Source organism: Struthio camelus, chromosome 2, assembly GCF_040807025.1.
Source record: "Struthio camelus isolate bStrCam1 chromosome 2, bStrCam1.hap1, whole genome shotgun sequence".
Classification (NCBI taxonomy): domain Eukaryota; kingdom Metazoa; phylum Chordata; class Aves; order Struthioniformes; family Struthionidae; genus Struthio; species Struthio camelus.
This window is the reverse complement of record NC_090943.1, coordinates 28,147,029-28,168,896: the sequence shown is the minus strand read 5'-3', so window position 1 is coordinate 28,168,896 and position 21,868 is coordinate 28,147,029. Positions and strand designations below refer to the sequence as shown.

The 21,868-nt window shown below is 39.2% G+C and overlaps 1 protein-coding gene across 7 annotated transcripts in view; it reads right to left on the bottom strand.

The window, feature by feature from the left end:
* The window catches only part of LOC104143656 (probable acyl-CoA dehydrogenase 6), a 91,767-nt gene that overhangs the window by 4,930 nt on the left and 64,969 nt on the right, over positions 1 to 21,868 (bottom strand). For 6 of the 7 annotated variants that reach the window (XM_068934856.1, XM_068934854.1, XM_009674268.2 and 3 more), the window contains 4 exons: positions 19,049 to 19,216; positions 13,591 to 13,764; positions 6,607 to 6,768; positions 6,299 to 6,449 (listed from right to left, as the gene is read on the bottom strand). In XM_068934856.1, the coding sequence (XP_068790957.1) occupies positions 6,299 to 6,449; positions 6,607 to 6,768; positions 13,591 to 13,764; positions 19,049 to 19,216 (655 nt within the window). The remainder of the gene's footprint in view (positions 1 to 6,298; positions 6,450 to 6,606; positions 6,769 to 13,590; positions 13,765 to 19,048; positions 19,217 to 21,868) is intronic. The other variant, XM_068934855.1, reaches the window with a different exon arrangement.

The window sequence follows — 21,868 nt, the reverse complement described above, 5'->3', positions numbered from 1 at the left end:
GACTCATTTAAAAGCTGCCATTTATATCACAGAATCATCCCTAACAGTATTGCCTAAATTCCCTGTGCTATCCAGATTACAAACTACTGTGAACCTTAAGCAATTTTCTTCATAAACTTCCTTATCTTTTGGGAGAAAACCCCACAAACAAAACAGTTCTAAACTGCCGCTCCTTAATTCAGTAGCCTGAAAATTCCCTACTTTCCTATGGGCTTTGTTGAAGGCAAGAGAGCTAGAACAACAGTATGTTGTTTGTTCTTCGTGCTGTGGTGCTCTCTGCTTTTTCAAGCTGCAGAAATGCCCTGGCAATGCTTAGCATCTTGCATCTTCACTGCACTGTAGCAACAGTAAGTAATTAATCCTCAAAACTCCTCTGTAATGCAGATAAAAATCCTCAATTTGCAGCAGGAATCCTGGACACATGTGGCTTGTTAAATAGGCAGCGGTAAGATCTGGCTTTGATGCTGTATGACAGATATGTCAGACCATTTAATAGCCATTATATCAATATATTTGTATTTATATTAAAAAAATGAGTGGTGTATGTGTATGTCTTATAGAATTGCTGATGATTTTATTTTTGTCTCTGTGGGTAACAAAAGGAATATTGCCTTCAGGACTGACAAACAGGCAACCAATACAAATCTCTTCTCTGTGGAGAAAGGACAAAATGTTTTACCTAGTTTACGAGGATCAAGATGACAAAGGACTTGAAAGATATTAATCTAGCAGCCCTCTTCTGGGCAACAGAATCACTCTCAACATAAGGAAAGAAAAACATTGGTCTAACTATCCTGCCAGCAATTCTATGAGGAAGCTGGGGAAGATGACATAGGAAGGTAGGCTTGTATATAAGCTATTTATTTTAAGTTTATGGTCTGATAATTAATACTTTATCAATAATACATTATTAATGTAACAAATATATATATATATATAAAAATTTATTTTTTCACATAGGCTTCCTCTGGAATGCTTTTATAATGCTTTGCTTTCTGATTACTCAGTAGTCTCATCATTGCCCCATGACAGAACTGCATGTTTTGAAATATCTTCAACTTTGCTGAGATGATCACTGACCTATGGTTCACCATTATCTAGGGGGCAGAGGATCATGGGGTCCAGCTCTTGGTAAGGCAAAGGAATCCTTTTAGGCCTTAGTTTTGAGGAGGCTACACAGTGGCAGCTGGGGTGCTATTCAAGAACCCATTGAGGAACAAGTCCATAACACAATAACCAGTTAAGTAAGGCATAATTTTGAGGAACTGAACTTCTAGCCATTTGCTGAATTCTGTTTTCCTCAGAAAATACAGGTGAGGATCAGAACGCTCAAGCAGTTTGCCTGAAGGAAAAGGTAAATTCTAACTATTTTATTCTGTTCCTCCCAAAATACTCCCCCAAAATAGTTTCCTCTCATTCAGGAGATCCCGTGCACCTGAAACATCAACTCTAAAGGATAAGATTTATTCTGCTCAACTAAGTAAAGCAATATACCTGTTAAGAAACAATCAGTTTTTCACAGTTGAAAAAACATTCATTTCTTCAGTGCTGAATTAAAGAATTATGCTTATGGGGGTGAGTAAGGAGCCCTTTCCAGCCGTCAGACTCAAGCCACTTTATCAACAATTTCTGGTTAGGAAGCAAAGGGCACTAAAAAAAAACCCTCCAGGTTGTCAAATGAAGTTCCCTGTCTCCACAGGCACCATAACATATAACCTCCTTCAGAAATGTTTCAAGCACTACTTTAAGGAGTTTGTTGAGTTTTTTTCTCCTCAGTCTTGCACTATTCTGTGAAGGCTGTCACATAACAAACTTACTCTAATGATGAAGAGCCCTCTAATTTACAGCCTAAGCATGTTCCTGACCAGTAAAAACCATTTAATCTGATGCCATCAGGATCAGTTACACTGATCCTTCAGTTTAACTCTCCTCTTTCGGCTGGGATTTACCCCTCTTCTGTACCCACAGACAACAATTCGGCCTTTGTTTTTCAAAAGCCAAGCTGTATCTTTTACCTTGTCAATAAACCTTTTGGTCTTTAGTCATCTTAAAAGTCAGGGCTGGTACTTGTTTGAGTCTGAGTTCTCCCTTCAGTGTGATTTCACTAAGTATAAAGTAGGAACATGAACCTAACTCACAGTGAACACAGGGTCAGTGAGCAACAGTAAAGTTTTTGAACTTGTAACATGCTATACAAGCACAGCGACTACTGTTAACACCACCCTATAAACCAGTCTCTTCAGCTTCAAGCCAATAAAACCTTATAGCATCTTGTAGTTTTGCATCCTACAGCCATTTACTACCTACAATCAAGGATCTGCCTCTGCTCAGGTAGCCACTCTAAATTACATTTTCCTCTTGAAAGCCATGTGGTATTATGATCTGAAAAGCCCTTTCTTCACAAACACTGTGGAGGAGGCTGCTACGCTATCTTAGCACAATTTTAAAGGCCTGAGAAAATAAACTAAGTCTTTATCTTCCCCTTTTCTGGTAGGGATTGCTGGAATTACCAGTGCCCCTTTGATGTGGGGAAGAAACGGAGAACTCTGTTGACAGTGAGTTTTGGCTAACGCGGCTGTGTGGGTTTTGTTTTTCTGCATCAGCCTAGCATTGACATCATGGCAGTGATTTCTCAGAGATTCTGTTCCCTGCTTCCTTGGTTAGGAGGGTGTTGGTACTGTGTCTTGCTAAATCTTTCTAACAATTTGTATAGCTCAGAATATCACTGTTTTCAAAAAGGCTATTTAAATGCTGCTTCCTTTCAGCACAATGTGCACTTGATTACAAAAGGCTAACACTTTTTTTCTCACAACATTATTTTGTTAAAATTCTTCTAGTGGCAAGATTTTCTCCACAAAATGTACTGGTGTACCCTCAAGCTTAATATCTTCTGGTCTCTTCCATTTGCAGAGTCAGCTAGATTGTTTATAGGCCATCAAAATTAAGCATAATCTAAAAGAGACTTTAATCTAGAGGGAGAAGATGGAGCTGATATTACCCATTGTGACAGCCTCTAGCCAAACTAGCATAGAATAGCTAACCAGTGGCTGTGCACAACAATTTGCATGGCCTTGCCCATTTCCTACAATGGGGATTTTAGAAACACATCTGTGCAGGAGTGGGTATGACCTCGGCCTGTTCTGGAGCATAGTTCCACTTTAAAGTCATATCATTGTATGGTTACCTACTTTGATTTCCCATATTAGAGCTAGATGTCATGTGCTCCATCTTCTAAAATCCCTCTCCCCAGTTACCTGGGCATGCAGGACCATGATACAGCAAAGGCTTCAGAGTTTGCTTTGCAAACCTTGGACCAGGCCTTTTTTTTTTTTTCCCCCCTCCCTCTCTTGTTTTCCTTCTCTGCTCTTTCTCCTTACTCCTTGCTCCAAAGATATCATGAGAGAGCAAACCTTTCTGCCTTCCACATCAAGCCCATGGATGGACTCATTCTACTTTAGTCATGCTTTGTAAAGAATGAAAGAATAAAAAAAAGAAATAGGAATGAAACTGAATATTTCAATTCATATTTTAAATATTTGAGGAACATAAAAAATAATTTAGAAGGAAATGCATTACTTATTCAAACAAATTCAGCTTAAAAGCTATATGGAAGTTTGATTTTTACTTATCCTTAATTAAAAAGAAAAAATCATATTGCAATACTTAGGTGACTATAGAGGGGAAAAAAAAATTTGTTTCTTTCTGTAACTCTGGGTATTTGACAATGCTGTTTTCACACTTTCGCTATTTCACCTGAATAGCTGGTCAGTATTTTCTACTTTTGCTTTCTTGAGCCTTTCCCACTGCAGCAAGGAAAAGTCTAGCGTTCTTTCTGTTACACCCCCACAGGAATAAAACTTGTAAGAATTAGCAGCCGTTAGAAACTGGGTTTAGTGCTTGAAATTACCTTAATTAAAAAAAAATGCTTTTTAAGAGGGTAAGGTGACGAATTCTTTCCATTTCCCTGGAAGGGTACATAATTGCTACTAAAATACATAGATAAGTAGCTGAAATTAAAAAAATCATATGATGAAGTCTGAATAATTGTAATATGCTTACTACAAAAGCATTTTCCAGTCCCTCTGGTCTCTCATAACGTGGAGTTTTCATATAGATGATAAGTTTTTTCAGTAACTGATCCTTCCTAAGTCATGATATCTTTGAGGCATTTGTTAGGGGGGGAGAGAAAAATAAACAAACACAAACATCAGTCTGCTTCTCTCCTTCTCCAGAATCACGCCAGGAGGGTAAAGTCTGGAAAGTCCACTCCACTCCTATTGAGGTATATTTTGGCTTGAATGAAATATTTCTATTAAACCCTTTGACATTTGACTTTTTCCAAACTCATTCTCCCGCTCAGAATCCTTCCAACTGAAAATGAAATGTCTAAGAAATATAAAAAATCCTATCTTTCATTACTCCTTCCAGAGGCTACTGTACTTTAGAAAAGTCACGTGTTCTACTAAGTATAAAAGACTAATGATTTTAAAATGATGTTCACGAATAAAGTAAATTGGCAGACAGTTTTGTGTGGGGCCTGTTTAATATCTCCCCACCAACACCGATAAATAACTCCAATTCAAAGACATAATGTACTAACCATGCATTATGCTGTGTAGCCTTTGACAAGAAACAGCCTGATATGTGTCAGACGCTAACATTTCCTTGGAAACTTGGTTAAGGTTATGCTGCAGAAACCTTTGTACATTATGACTGAATGTCATGCTGTGCGGTTATGTTAAGTGCTGCTTGCTACTTTACCAACATCACAGTGATGTGAATGGTTAGTCAGACTGCTGTACAAAAAAGAAGTGATTTAGGAAAGTTGCTGCTTTGCTTATCATTGAAGATTAGCAGAATTATAATATGAACCTGTAATTGTTTGTGTAGGTAATATTCTACTTCTTTCTTCCTGGACCTTATGGTTACTCAGTGATGGAATTTTACTGATTCACAGAAATGTTAGCGTGTAGATATCACAAGTCCTTTAACCTCATTTATAATCCTGTTTATTTTAGAGGTAGAAATATATGTTTCTTTAACCAGCTAACACAGTTGATACCAATAGGAAATACTCTGGATTTATTTTCAGGAAAGCAAAAAATGTGACTGGACTAGTGTGCTTAGAAACTACTCTGGAATTCATACAGATAAGCCCTGCCCAGAATTAGCAACAATATACTGGGGAAGGGAATCTAAAGAAAAGTCAAAGTTATATAAATGCACAAGAATTCACCCCTACACATTAATACTTTGATAGTAAGTGCTTTGAGGCAGGATTCATTTTAGTCAAAGTGCCTACTGCAGTAGCTTTCAGCTTCTGCATCACTGGGAACAACCAGCTGCTAATAACGAGGTTATGACAAAAGTAGCTAAGAAAGCCATCCTACTAACAGCTGGCTTAAAGCCACCATGCAACAGTGTACCTTCACTGGAAAATTTCAGGAATCCACAGATCAACAAAGGTTGAAGATCTCTCTGCCCTACCACAACGGTATTTTTGTCCATAGAATGATATTAAAAATAGAAAGAATAACTCTGAACTCTGATGAAATGTGCCCTGCAACCCCACTGTCCATGGTCTTGTCACGTCTCTTCACTTGAGAGGGCAGATACTGTAGAAAGACGTACTTGAGAATACAGAGCTTAACCGCTCTATTTGCCAGAAGGGAAAGTGACTGTATGACCTATACTGTTAGACCTATACTGCATATTACCTATGCTGCATGGGTTAGGCATCAGATTATGACCTGAGAGTTTGGATTCCCCCCACAAACAGACATACTAGGAAAAGAACAGGAGTTAAACATCAACAGGTATCTCTCTTTCCCTCTCTGTTGCATTAGTGTAAGCAGAAGAGACCTATCAGGAAATTATTGACAGGTTTATATGCCACTCTCTAGCATGCTGTTTCTACTTTTTTCCTACTGTTTTCTACTTTTTTGGAATTATCTTCATTACTCCAAATAAACCAATAATGCAATAAAGAAATGAGCTTTTTATAGATTTTTTTTTTAAAAAATGTTCTGTTCTCACTTTACACAGACACAACATTTATCAAAACTTTGACTAAACTGAAAAACTAGATTTGCTAACCTTTGATTAGGTATTGTATTATGAGGGCTGAACTGAACACTGTTATAGTAAAAAAAATGCAAGTTCCATATTGGTTCTCCTAGCGGAGGACCTTTTTAGCATGAAATTAAAGAGGACAAATATCCCATACAAGGTATTTCTCATTTCATATTTTTCTTCTGTCAATAAAGGAATTTCCCATTTTCACCACTCATTTGCTTACCTGTAAAATCTACTCACTAGGACCTCACTGGTGAATCCCATTCCTCCCCAAAATTGAAGACAACTATCAGTCACCTCACGGGCCAGACGACCTGCCTTTAGCTTAGCCATGGAAGCGAATTTAGTCACATCATTGCCTTCTACATAGAGAGCTGAAAAAAAAAAAAACCCACCACACAGTTGTACACATGGTTTCTAATCACCACCCATCTCACTGCCAACTGTCTCCCCATATTCCTTTCTAAAGGACCTGAGAACGTTCTTTACATTAAGAAAAACATGTCTGAGAAGACAGACATGGAAGCTCACCAAGAGTCCGGTACAGCAGAGAGCGAAGGAGTTCCACCTCGGTTGCTAGCTCTGCCAGGCGGAAGTGCACTGCTTGGTTATGCAGTATTGACTGGCCAAAAGCTTTTCGCTGGCGAGTGTACTCGATAGTTTCTTGTATTATATTTTCCAGTGGTGTCAGGACTTCAAGAATCAAAGCACAGAACAACACATTGTTTTACTTCAACAAGAAGACAAACGACGTGTTTTATCCCCACACATTGTACAAACAATACATTAGGTTTTCTCAAGTAAATTATTCCATATGCTCAGATTGGGATGCCTAGTTTAAGTTCTTACATAATGTCTGTCATTCCCACGTACCTTGAAGACAGATTCTTTACTCCTGACAGATTTATTTTACACCCCAAATTGACAAAATTAAAAGGAGAGTGAAGGCGGGTAGGGAGCAGGGAGGAAAAGTAATAGAGAGAAGTACTCCTAATGACAAGTACAGATACTTTATAATTGGGGGGGGTCTTTATCATTTGGGGCTCTGTCAAAAGCGTGTGACAATTCTTGCTTTCCATGCTACGTGTGTTTTAAGATCTATTACAATCCCCAAAGAAGTCTGAAGGCACAGAGTTTGCTCACTGAGGAATGCAGTAGAAATATATATTCAAAGAAGCATTCATACGGTAGAAACCTATTCAGGGATCAAGGAACATGAATAGGCTGTTCACTAGGCTTGCATTCTGTGATCCAAAATCCCAATAAAGAAAGGAGGGGAAAAATATTAAGCTTCACAGCCATGTTTAGTAAGTTCTAAATTGTGCTTCTCTTGGAAGCAGAACCAAAGCAGGCGACTGCTAGAAGACATATGAGCGAGAGAAGAGAAACTTTGCTTTAAAGTAAGATGACTAGTTCACTGCAATTGTTTGGAGCAACCTTAGAGGGACTCTGTTTTAAACGTAAAGAAAAAGGTTATCAGTCTCTTGCAAATTAGCTAAGGTAACATCAGGTACTGAATCATTGCAGAACTTTGTTTGACAGATGTGGAATCATGGCCGTTCTGGCAAGCAGTAGGGAGAGTGGAGAGAATTCACAAATCTATCTGTATGAGAAGGGTCACATTGTCTCTTCTGAAAACACATATATCCTTATATACCACATTTGCAATCTGAAAATGCAAAAACTGGAATTCAAAATACAACCAAGCCTTGGCTACTACAAAATTTCTTTTCCCACCTCTCTGGCTCTTCCAGCTTATCCACATGACAGTGCCTTAAAGGATCCCTCTGTGCTTCCAGATTCTCTTTTGCATCATTTTCAACAACACCTCTGCTTACATCTCTGCGCTCATATGCAAACTTTGTATCCCACCAGTTCCTCCCCCCCCCCACGACCATTTGTAAACTCTTCCACAGAGCACCGTTTTTCCCCACACTCCAGAACGTGATCAACTTTCCTTGTTCCTTAAATATTCCCCTCCTTTTTCAAACAACTACCCTCAACGCAAGAGAGAATATACAATAACGTCCTAGTTTCATCTACATTAACACACTATTCTGTGCTGCCACCCTATTGCTGGTTCTCTGGACAAGAAAAAACAACTGCTTTTTTGAGGGACAGCTCTTGTTCAGAGGAAACAATTCTGTTCTTTTGGAGGACTGTGTTACACAGCGCTGCAACGTGTAAGACACTAACAGGTTTCTCCTTATACTTCTATGGTCTCTAGCTTGAGAGATGTTCTAGAGAGTGGTGTCTAAGAATCTCTTGTCCCTTGCCCTCAACCTGATACCTAGGAAGCATACAGCAGAGTCTGAGCTGCTGGGAGGGAAACTAAACAGTACGTGCCAGTGCTAGGAAAGTAGAAGTGAGGTGGGAGGGATAAGGATGAGGAACCCCTCGCTGTGTGTTGGTCTATCAGCAAGGTAATGCAGCTTGGCTCACGTGGTTCCCAGCAGCCAGCACCTGGGAGAAAAGAAATGAGGAATGGCCAAGAAGGGGCAGGAGCAGGACTGACTGGAAAGTAATGAAACAGCACTTATTTAGGTCCTGATTGCAAACAGGCTGAAGGTCACGAAGCAGTTTTGGCCCAACTCTGCTCAGGCTGCCAGCACACATCAGGGCTGGGAGCAGGAGCCTGAGAGCTGCTCTCGCAGTGTCTGCATGTGCTTCACTGCCTCCTTCCTGCCCCTATGTCTCAGCTAATCCATCCTCCTCGTTTCTCCAGCATTCCTTCAGCTGTCATCACTGTCCTTATGCTTGTTCCTGGAAGCTGCCATTTGCATATAGAAATAAACAGGAAATCTTCAAAGGACAGGTATTTAGAGCTATGAACATATCTCTAATATGGCAAAGCTTAGCTGTGCAGCAAACAGCGGTGACATGCAGCTTGCCATGAATACCGTAAGTGACAATAGCCTTGTACAACATAATAGCATACAATACTTTGTTAATCATATAAGTAGAGACAGAGAAATGCCATTCTTTTCTTAAGAGTGCAACTCATTTTCTCTCTGAACTTGTATCTTTTTTACTGTACTCATATATTTGTTTCCTCTTTTGTCATATAATCTTCTCCACATCCTCAGGTAATATTGGATCCATGGGTTTTGACTGGCAGCACATGCAGGAACTGTCATTCTGCAGTGGCCTAAGGATCATACAGTCCTCTAAACATCAGAGATCTTGAAGATCTTCAAATTCAAAGATCCTGAAGTTGCCAAATGTGGAATAATCTTTTCCTTATACTTCCATCCAACTTACATTTTCCCATTTGAACTTTCTGCTCGCTGTAAATATAGTTTGCCTTGCTATGTCTCCTCTTAAAACAAAGGGAAGTTAAAACATTTTTCTCTCATTGTTGCTGTTCGCTGTCTAGTGAGATGCACAATGAACTACTGTCCCCACACTGAACAATCTGTCTCTTAAGGATGTGGGCTCTACATGCAAAATGATCTGTCATCCTGCTTACTGGCCATGACTCAATGCTACTCAGAGAACTGAGACTACAAAAGCAGACAGAAGTCATTAGAAAAGTGCCATTCTACTCTCTCATATGCATTAAACTCCCTCTTTGCCCCCAAGTTAAGCAATTCACAAAAAACTGTTTGCTTTCTCACCATAGCAACATCCTTTTCCTGTGATCAGTGCAACTGGTCCTCAAGTTAACTGCATTTACTGAGTGTCACAACATGGGAGAGAGATGTGGCAGTTGTTTTCTCTCAATGAAGCAAGAAACACAGCAGTTTTTACCAGTGCTTTTGATACATGTCACTCAGTAAAAAAGACGATATCTGTGACCAAATTTTGATTTGACAAAATAAGATTCTTGGAAAAATATAAGCTTAAATAAAAACCCTTCCAGGAAATATGTTTCCATTTGTGTTTTAAATGTGGTTCACTGAAAATTGTTTTAAAAAGAAGGTAAAGAACGAAGGGAACTCCCTACACACATTCTAAGAGTTGGCCACAAAGAAGAAAATTAATAAACAAAGGGGATGTGATACTTGATACAAAAAATTCTTCTTAAAACAAAAAAAGAAAGAAAGAAAAGAACTGCAGTCAGTTTCTTCTGTCAAATTTTGGGAAGCAGTCAAAGCAAGTATGCCAGGATTTGTCCTTGAAGTGTTTAAAAGCAAATTGCTGATTTTTGGCATTAAATGAGCAGTCATGATCGGGGAAAGAATACAAATGTCCTTCTGAGGGCCAGAAATGAGGACAAGGAATAAATACACACGCAGACCTAATCCTGAAACTGCTTAAGGCATGTACTTAGTTTTAAATATCTGAGTCTTCAGCAAAACACTTATGGTTAAGCATATGTAAAACTGCTGGTCGGATTGAAGCGTAACAGTGCCTGTAATGTTGTAGTGTAATATATCATGTCCATCAAGCATCTGGTTCCCTTCTGAACATCAGTTACTTTCTTTTTTCTTGTTTGCCACAATAGGTTTCTTATAAGATTTGCAACTTGACCTAAAATCTGGGCCTTGTCCCTGCTCCCCATGATCTTCATGCATTTTATATCAGATAGTCAATGGATAAAAAATGAAAATAACACGGGGACAAAGCAAGGCCAGGTTCCTTGCCGCTGAATACACTGACCCCTAAGCTGCAGGATCAGGCTTCCCCTCCCTTTGCTAGCTCCACGGCTCTTCCATTCCAGCTGTGCTCGCTGGGCTTCCTCAGGAGGGGTGAAGGATGTCCTCCCCAGATTGCTCATCTAGATGAGAGGTTAGCCTGCTCTTACAGTGTTGTTCTGACTGAAAAGGAGAATTGAAACATGGTGTCCCACTTCCTGAAAGAGCTCTTTAACTGCCAGGGTGTTATGCAAAGTTGGACAGTACCAAGCTACCGGTGGTTTTTAATACAAGTGATCTAACCTGCTGTGCTTTGTGTTTCGATGCAGTCAGTGTGCGTCAGACTTGCCAGGAGCATGACTAATGCAGCAGGTTTCTCCACCGCCTGGTAGTGAGATGCTTAGGGAATGTCACTGGAACCTGGGATGTCTGATCATTTTGTTTGGTTGAGATCCCAAATTGAGCATAAAAATACATAGCCAGGTCCTTACTGTCTACATAAGCCCTGATCATGTTTTAGAGGGCAATTATTATTAGAGTCCCCTATTGCTTTGATATGGCAGGAAGGCAGTTACAATTTGAAAAACTCTTCCAGTGAGAAAGTGCTTGACGTGATCAGTCATATGTACAAGAAGAGCTGAAATGCAGCTACTTGCTCTGGAAGGTGATTAGCACAAGACACAAAAGAATAATGTAAATTAACACAAATCCTGACAGCGAGGCAAAACTTCCTCTTCCTTTCGTAAGCTCTCCTAAGGTGGCATGGTAACTACTGTTTAATAGCATAGTCATTAATTAGTGAAAAAGAAAGCCTTGTTTTTCATTTTGATGATGCTTATAGAAAAATAACTTGATAAAATATATCTACAGAAAACCAGCCTTCTGCCAAACTGCTTGACTTTATCTGATTTTATGATTCTTTTATGTTTTACAAGCTTGGGACAAATCTATGCTTATGATAAGCGAAGAATTCTGAAGTCAGATAGTTGAAGGACTTATGATGATAGATACTTGAGGTACAATTAGTTGCCCTCTGGAGCGTAAAGGCAGTTCTAGATCAGTGTCAATGCTGTACTATCTATCTATCCTCTAGGGAGGAAAACCATTTTAATTGTACCCTATTTACCAGGTTTGCTACATTTCTGCCTAGGATTTCCTAAGCAGGAATACTCTTTTCCTAGACATTTCAAAACTCACCTGGACAAGGGCTTGAGCAACCTAATCTAATTTTGAAGTCAGCCCTGCTTTTACCGAGAGGTAGGATTAGATGACCTCCAGAGGTCCTTTCAAACTGAGACTACTATCTGAACGTGCACCACACAGATGAGCTCTGCTCGCAGAGTAAGCCACGCATGCAAGGATCTTGGCTTGAAGAGCTACTCCCTTGTGCAAGCAGCTCTTCAGCACAGGCGCCCTGCCTGTAGCATAGGTGCTGCTCTGCTCAGCTGGGCCAGTCCAGTCGGTGCGATGCTGTTGGAAGCACCGGGGTCACTACACGTGCTCCGGAAAGCTGATCTGTGCAGGAGCTGTTTGCAGGCAGTTTCTAGAGATCCAGAATCAGTCCAAGCTAAATGTGACAAATCTGAGAAATGCTGCAACAAAAGGCTCCCTGTGTGAAAGAAAACGCCTGAATGTAGTTGGACAGCTGAATGTTTTGGGGTACTCATCTAGAAGAGATCTACTCCTCCTAGCCCTTGCTCCAGGGAACATTTGCCTTTTAAAACAAAACAGAACAGGAGAGGCTGACTGCTCTCAGAGCATCCTAGAGCCTGTGGTTAGAGCAGTTCCCCTGATACAGCAGTCCCCGTTCATGCTTTTAATATTAGGCAGGCAGAGTGAGTTCATATCAAACTGCTTTGAACAGAGTTTCACCCCCAACCTGTTAAGTGTCCTAAACTGTGCAAAAGCAGGATCAGCAGTAATGCCATATCATCCCATAGTCTGGAATGGCATCCCTTAACAAGTCTAATCTCTTGCTCTTTGCTGAAATTGCCCCATATTTGCTATTTAGGTCAAGCTGAACTAAGAGTTTTGGCCCAAAACAAAGACATTTTTTAAACATCTGAACTCCAAAATATTTGGTCTGGGATCCAGTCGTAACAGATACTATTTTCTTTTGTTTGGTCACTGGATCAGAAAATCAGTTCTTACAGTTCCTAATTCTCAAACAACACAGACGGTAACAGACCATGTACGCACAAAAGAGTACAGCTATGATGAGATTATTGGTACAATTCCAAAATGTAAAGATGACCAATCTTCTTATATTGAACCACATTATACTTCAATTAAAGCAGCAAATATCATGAGAAAAAAAATGTTGGAAGGCTGAAAATAGACAATCCAGATTTGGATCTAGTAATGTGGAATATACAGAATCTGGATATCTTAAATATCCAGATTTGAGCATGGTCTGAGTTCAGAAGAACAGGAATTCTGTGACAGTATAACTTCAGGGAAAGGAATTTGATGGAGTACTGCATACATCTATAATGTGTATAGAGGTAAAACAGCAGATCTGGAAAAACAAAGCTGTCTGTTCAGAGACATTTAAATTCTTTTTTTTTTTAAATGCAGAATAAAGGTAAACATCATAACTGAATGTACTACAGGAAAAGTCCTCTTCCATCTATTTCACCCCAGTATTTTGATAAACTTTGTACTGTATTTGTAGCCCACATAACACGGTGCTGCAGAAGGCACCAAGAGAAAGAAACAAAGCCAAACCAGCCCTTATGATGCCTCACAGATTATTTTCTTTCTATTTCAGGTTTTCCTACAGAAAGGGAAGGTTCTCCATTTCCAGGCTCTGACAGATTGTAATAACAAATCCAAAGAAATAAGTGTAACTTACAATAAAAAGAAAGTGCTATTAGTCATTCTGTAACAGTGACTCCTGTGTCCCTGCCGGGCCCCAGAAGCACAAACGATGACTTACCAGAGGCTACTCCCCACAGCCGCTCTTCTTGGAATTGCAACATCTGATATGTAAAACCCATTCCTTCCTCACCAATGAGGTTTTTGCTGGGGACTCTTACATCTTCAAAAAAGATCTGAGCTGTGTCTGATGACCTCATGCCCAGCTTGTCTATCTTTTTAGCAATGTGAATGCCTGAAGAAAAAGAGATATTAGAAAGGCCACAAAAAATAGGATGTACAAAAAAAGTGAAGCTTTTAGATGTGAAGGTGTATGCCAAAACTACAGTGAAAATACACCTTTAGGAAAACATGAAAGTGTTTTGGGCTTTAAGACTAAAAATAGCCTACGTTCTATTTTTATGAATTTTTCCTTTTTATTTAAGTAGCAAATCAGAATATGCAGTTGTAAGGGTTTTACTTTTCAAAGTGTTCCCAAATAAAAATTATTTGCTACCAGAAAGAATCTTACTTCACAGATCTCTTGAAATCATGCATTATTTATTTGCTTACATTTGATTTTTAGTGCACTATAATAAAATGCTAGACTTCACCTTAAGACTACTTGTTGAGTGCCTGCACTGCAGTGAAGCAGTAAAGAAATATTTAACAATGACAGACATCAGAGTTATGTTTTAAACTGCAACTAGAGGATTTCCACTCCTGGACATCCTCTTCCTTCTCTCTCTTCCACATTTACCCTCCTGCTTTTAGCCTATCCTGATCTTCTCTGGTACCTGCAGAAAAGACAGTTACAATAACTCACACCTTTCTTTCTTAACAATAAAAAGGTTAGACTGAAATTTATAAATACAAACATTCAACAGTTCCAAATCAATTGCAAATGTTGTTAAAAATATGTATTTTTATGATGACCTACAATATACTATTTAGTCCATTTAAATAGTCACAGAATGGATTATAATGATCAAGATTCACTTCTTTTGATTTTTCATGTGGACATCCTTGCCAGAGAGGGTTTGCTTTCCCACAGACCTACCTATACAGCACAAATTGTCACCCAGTGTGCAATGGTCTGTTGGAGATGAACCTGAGTCCTGCAGAGAAAACCTGTTGGGATCTCCACTGAGATCTCAAAATTGCTTCTGCTTCAGCCACCTAAGATTTAAGCTACACAGTCACACCAAGTAGATGGGACTTTGTGGGTTTTTTTTTCCCTGTCACAAGTTGTGCTTGTTCATAAACAAGCGTTGCTAATCACTGTGCCATGACAGTTAAGCAGATATCCACTGATTTTTTGTAATAATTTCCTTGAAATCTTCATCGATCTTCACCTCCTTATTGCTCTGGGATTAACACATGAAAATTCTAGGCAGAGGTTAAGAATGCTTTAGAGGAATACTAAGGCCAACACCAGATATGAGGATTTGTGCAAAACATGCTATTAGATCTGCCAAGTCAATATTGACAGGAGGCCGTCAGCCTTGTGAAAATTATTTTGGTTTTGCAGGCAGGTGCAGCTGGCAGTCGTTTCCTTCAAATTCATCCTCAATGGCAGCACTGCACAAGGTATTTCATCTCTTAGCAAATTAGAGATGAAATACTGACACTCTTTCCAAATGCCAAGACTGCTCTCAGGGCAAGGTTCATATTGACTTCTACACCTTCCACTCGGTATTTTAATTCATCAGCGGTGACTACTTAAGCCAATATACAAACAGATTATGTTGTGAATACTTCCTCCAGTGCATGTTCAATACAGAAAGAAAATCAGGCCAGCCATATAAAAATCTTTGACTCTTGGGTTGAAAATTATCCAGCAATTTGCATCCATTCAAGCCAAAAAAGTATTTGTGGTTTGTTTCTGTATTAAAATCAGAGCTAAACAAATATGCACTGAACCATTTTTGGGCCCAGACGATTTTTGGAACATCTTTTCCTGGTGGAATATTACTGCTTGTTTTCTTTGAGAGTCTCAGAGATCATGTCATTGGTCTACTTCCAACTGTTTTTATGTAACCACTGCTCCTAAACCATATGAAGATATACTTACTGCTCTTTTCACTGGGCACTTTACTGAGGACTCTGCTGAAACAAGTGAAACTGTCAGCAGATCTTCATTTTGCTAAATCAATCCTATTGTGTATCTCCCCAGACCCACACATGGCAACTGTGAAAGACAACTCTTAACAGTTTGTTAGAGGAGCTCAATGTGTTAATGATTTCTCATATGCATACTTTTTTACTGATGGGGTAATATGTTCAAACTTCCTAAATGCGGTAACATTCCTCATTTGTTGTGCCTTAGCAGTTTCACTTGCTCCTAGATTAATTGACATTTCTCATTCAGAATGAGGCCAAACTGTGTCAGCCTCACACAGTGCCCCCTCGGTTGCCACTGTACACTCTACTTGTTTTCTTTTTTGAACACACTGAAACCTCTGGCTCTCTGGCTACGACAGGGGCGTCAAAATCTTCCTTTACTTAATCTGATTATTTTAATTCTCCTCATAAGGGGTACTATACACTAAAAACTACCAGCAGGAGTAGAAATTTGCCTGGATAAATCTTGGTGTTTTTCTGTATTAAAGCACAAGCCACCCAGTAACACACAAATCTCAATCTAGTAAGGTCAGGTGCCTGACCTTCTACTATCACTAACAGAGCCCTTTGTGCTACTTGTTCTAGTATCACTAAGATGCATTCCTATATCTCTTCCTGGGCATTTTTCCCAGCTGTCCTTGTTTTTTTTCATTTTCTCCCACTCCTTCAGTCTTCTGAGTTCCTTTATTCCATTTTGAGAGAAAGGCAGTTGATTTCTCCTGTCACCATTTAGTACCGTTATAAATGGAAAGAGACACATTTTAAATTGCATCCTAAGAAACGTGCTCTTTCACTTTTCCTGGACATTCCTCTGTTATCTCCTCCTTGCAATCTATCCTTGTGCTATCTGAGGACTCGGAGGACAAACTTAGTGTCCTCTAGCCCATATTAGGGCTGTGAGCCTTTTGTCTATGTATTTATACATAGACATTTTATAACCCCCTAGATTCTCTTTCATCCATAAGAAGTGCCGCATTTTTTAAACATCTTTAATATATGGGGTATTCATCTGACTAATATGATTATATATTGTACATCAACACCACAGTGATCCAAATTCGTTTACACATTCAGTAGTGTCTGTCAAAACAAGACTATCATTAACTTCACCCCAAAGTAGACACTGTACGAACACAAAACTAGAAGAAGGAAACGCCACTTCAGATCTCCAATAAACTGCTGGTTGTTGAAGTTAATACTTTCAGACTTGGAAATTTTTTTCTTTATATTACATTACGCATGTATGAAACAATTAAGTTTTTCATGAAAAATAGTGAACTAGTCTCCTACATCCTTCCAGCTGCTAGCAACAAATGCTTTGCAGCTGTGCTGAGGATTCCTTCCTTCCCGATATATAGATGAGTGACTGCAGCAGTTAGTCAGACTTTACACGCTTGTTCTCCATTGTGTTCGCTCTTGAGCTTTGACATACATACGTCTATAGACACTTAATCGTGCCTCATTCTGTGATGTTGTCTAGACGCTTCCTGTACAGCCTTGGTCTGCTGCCCGCTGAAGAGAATAATCTTTGGCAAACAGATATGCTTAGGATGCATCAAAACAGCTGGAGCTTTCTCCTCACATCTGTGTCAAACAGCAGCCTTTTTCAAACTTTTCCTCCCCTCCTCCAAAGTCTAACTTCTGATATGATCCTACGTGGTGAGCAAAACCAACCATCTTAATACTTCATTTCAGAAGTTCACCAGTCTTTGTACAGTGACCTTTTTGAAGATTCACATATTCATCACACAGAAGAATGAAAACATACACACTTTGAGAAGTGCAATTTATGTTTCTAAGAAGACTTCCACATATCTGTATATCACCTCAGCTAGCTTAGGCAATTTTGCTCCTCACAATCTATTTACCACAATTTCCTTACACAATGACTTAGAAATTAGAAAACTCACTGGAAGACCCCTAAATTAAGATAGAGTTAGGGGCATCCAGTTTTGATTTGTGTTCTTCAAGAACACTGAAAACCAAAGAGTTAAAACTGTTCAAAATTAAATTTTGATAGCCAGTAAATACACTATAACAACCCCTGTCAAAACAACCTTACCTCTACTGCTTTAAGTGATGCCCTTTATGTACACAATACCTTACTGCTGAAAGCTCTGTAGACAACTTAGGAACAGACTGTATGACGTCTGTAGCACCAAAACTTGCACCTCTTAGACTAGGCTGTATTTCCTCAGTTTCTTCACTCAAAATTCTAGTTCCTACTTCAAAAACAAGCACTTACTTCCAAATTTGTAGAAGCTTTCACTCTGGCCTGCATTTAACTTGCACATTATTTTGTTATTTAAACTGACAATGATGATAACCCCCTGGCAAAGAGATCCCTCCGTAAAGCAATGCCCTGAGACTTCAGTCTTTATTGCTGAAACAGGTATCCTGGAATTACCTGCACTTCTTTTCAGCAAGCCCGCCAGGTTGGATGGAGGAGCATGGTTACCTGAGGAAGATCAGGGCCCTAAACTCAGTGCAATCACAGCATGGCTTGGCAGTCTTCTACTGTTCAAAACAGCCAGTCAGTAGTCCCAGTCCAAGCAAGTGAGATACTTCCCATGGGCTGTTGGGAGGCACGTGCAGTGATGTGGGATTAAGATTGTGTCGGGAGGAACTTCCCATGTATTTCTGAAGTTTTAAATCTCTAAACTCCTTATCCTCTCATTTTCACAGGTTTGAAAATCACTTTTGAACATTTTGTGAGGATAGCAAGCTTAAACATCTTGATTTATTGGAAAAAAAATATAGATATATATTCTGTTCACCAATCCTCATTCAAAAAAGGAAAAAAATTAACACTATTTTGGAAAGATAAATTGAGAATATTTTACAGTTTATATGTAGCAAAGCTCTCCACATAGATAGGGTAATATATTATTTATTTTGATTACTGTTTGCAATTTATTATCTTTTGGGGACAGAGAACAAACATAGACAGTTTTTGGAACTTCTTCAAAACTAAAAGATGCTGGATAGTATAATTTCCAAAATGTTTTTGGCTCTCTTCGTAATGATTTCTTTAAGGCATTAATTTTGTCCTTGGCGGTGGCTTAACTTGTCCATTCATTTCCACAGAAGGTTATGAAATACTCCCATGCAAACGTATCTGAACAACTTCTCTAAAGTTCTGTTGGCAAAAAGAATTCTCCATATAAAACGATTTAGGAGCCAGAAACTGAAGTCTGCAAAATATTTAATTTCCTCCTACTTTCCTCTTGTTCCCCACCTTCTTGTGGAAATGTGGGTGTAATTGCATTTTGGAACTGACTTTGTATGACAGCGTAACACTTAGAAGCTCTGCTGAATTAAGAGTGCAGTCCTTTCTCTCAAACACATTCTGGTATTGTGCACACACAAAAACACAATAAAATCAAATTAGAAAGAAAAGAGTTTGGTGTTATTACCAGGCAGATTCATTGGCAGACATATGAGAGATTTATTTTGATGTGGAGGTCCTTTACTGGTATTTGCGAGCAGGCACATCCAGTCCGCTTGGCACCCCGATGTAATCCACATCTTACCACCATTTATGACATATTCATCGCCTTTTCTCATGGCTGTTGTCTTGATATCTATTTCAAAATATAGGAAATCAGGGGTTATTTTTGTGAAAGAGGGATAAACAGACCCCAGTATAACTGATAGAGTCAATCCCTTGCTCTCAGAGAAACAACTAATATTCACCCCTCACTTTAAGCACTCCAAGTCCTCTAAGCCTTCCAGGCTGCAAGAGGCAGACCTTTCTTACACCTCACTTTGAACAAGCCAAGGAAATAACATAATTTCTCTCACCCTCCTTTAGGTGGAGTCTTCATCCTACCGGATGAAATTAAAAAGCCTTCCACAAGTAAATTTGACCCTTAAAAGTCAGAAGCTAGAAGTATTTCAGTCTGAGGCGATCTATTACGTGTTTCTGTTACTGTGTACATTAGTCACTGAGGAGGCCATTAATTTCAGAGTCCTGACTTAAACAAACATCAGCCTCAATATGTGTGTATGCATAAGGATACACATACACGCACTTCCTACATGTTCCAGGTCAGGATGGCGTAATAATTCAAAGCTAATAAACTTTAATAGGGCCCAAGTGTAAATGTTAAGAACGTCTAAACATGAAAGAGTTCTAAACACCTCCTGCTTGTACCATACCATAGAAAACAATGTTTCATTCGTTAGTGTTCACATCATCCTTCAAGTAGCCATAGATGCAACAGACAGGAGTGAATCATTAGTTATTATTTATACTTCAGTAGGATTTCCCAGGGCTGCCTTCTTTCCCCTGAACAAACTTCATAGGTGCACTGCAAATTGCATTTCTTGAACTAAAACCTCAGCTGAGGGAGACTCTCTAACACATGCCTGTCTATAAGTAGGTGATGATAAGCGAGAAACCAACCACACTTCCAGCAGCACCTGTAAATCTAATAGGACTGTGAAGTCCATAAGAGCATCTTACCAGATTGAACTAATAAAATCTGCTGAGGGGGTCAGTAGACTTTGGAGGGTAGCAGTCATACAAAAAAATTGAGTGGGCAGGCATATTTCAGCCAATTGGTTATACCTTCATACACAGCCACCTCAGCCTGCACGTGAAACTTCCCCCCAAAGGCTCTAAACTCAAAACAAAGTAAAACCAAGAACCTGAGCTTCCTTTACAAGATAAGCCTCATTGCTACCTGGGGCTGCATTCAGCACCGGTGAGAAGGAAATTTGTTAATGAGAAAGCTGGGGAAAAATGATGAGAGAAAAATCATACAACTGTGTAAGACAAGGGAGTTGTAAATAGAGCTGTGGATAAGAGAACTTACAAGAGCACAAGGATGAACAGCAAGAGAAAGAGATAGTACTAATAAAAAAAGTTGATTAAAAAATAGCCATCTAGCTATACAGTCAGTGAAAGGACTATGACAAATCTGTCCAAAGAACTTGATGTGGAATCTCTATAATAATTCAGGCCAACAAAATAAAGTAATCACAAGTACTGATGTTGGTTTTACATGGACACAGACCCTGGGCAATCATACACATGGAGACTAAATAATATACAGAGGACACACACAAGAGCTGGAATAAGAAATACAACACTGTACTGAAGTAGCATAAAAAGCTATAGGAGCATACACAAAGTGATTTACCTCACAAATCCCCTTGTTATGGAACAACTACTGCCAAGCTGCTGCTGAGGTCTCATGGAAGGTCAGAGGGGGAACACTGAGAGCCGCAATGTTATCAGAAAGATAAACAGTACTTGCAAGTATGGCGTCACAGGGGACTAACTTCCCAAATACAGATTGCAGAACAAATGCCATTACTAATGGGAGTGTCCAAATACTCCCAGATGTGATAGTTGACAGTTTGCTTCAAATACTTGAGGAACCACTATTTTAAAACAACTTATAATGAGTTGATTCTCTTTTACTTAAATTAAAGGAAGCATGACCAAGTGAATAAATAAGTTTTATGTTTAAAATATAGCAGGCTTTGAAAATCTACTTAATTATCTACTGAAGTCAAGTAGACTCAAAATCGCAGAGATATCGCTATGAAGAAACTCTGGAATATCCTACTATAACTTTTCTCCTTGATAGAGCATGGTTCTGGGAAAAGGCCACTTTAGTCAAAAACGTGTTATGGAACATTCACGTGTCCACACCACTGGCCCTGTGCTGCCAATATCTCAATAGCTCACAGAGCGTGCTGTGGCTGTCCCATCCACAAAAGACCACAAGGTATTGAAAGGCATATGAGACATCTAGCGGCAACTAAGCAGCCAAGGCTGGTCAGTTCACAGTCCAAATTGTGACACACTTGGTCAGGTAGTATGGTCACATGGACTCAAGTTTTCCACTGAGCTTTTGAGTGCAGGCATACATCTAAATAAATTGGCTTACTACAAAGTAAGGTTGGCTTCAAGTTTTAAGGTTAATCTTACTATCAGAAATGGTCAACACATATCCTTTAGGTCAAAAATGAAAAAAATATATCTGGAATTTATGTCATCAGCCAAGGAAAAAAAACAAAAAACCTTGCATTAAATAGCTCCAAATCTAATGGAATGAATAATCACTTCAAAAACAGGAGATGGCCTACAGGAAAGGAAAGAGATTGATCAAAGTAAGGTACAATTTGGAGGTCAGATGGTAAGAACTACCACAAGTGAAATTGAGTTAAACTTTGCAGATGAGCAATGACAATATCCAAAAAGATTAAAAAGGCAAACCAAA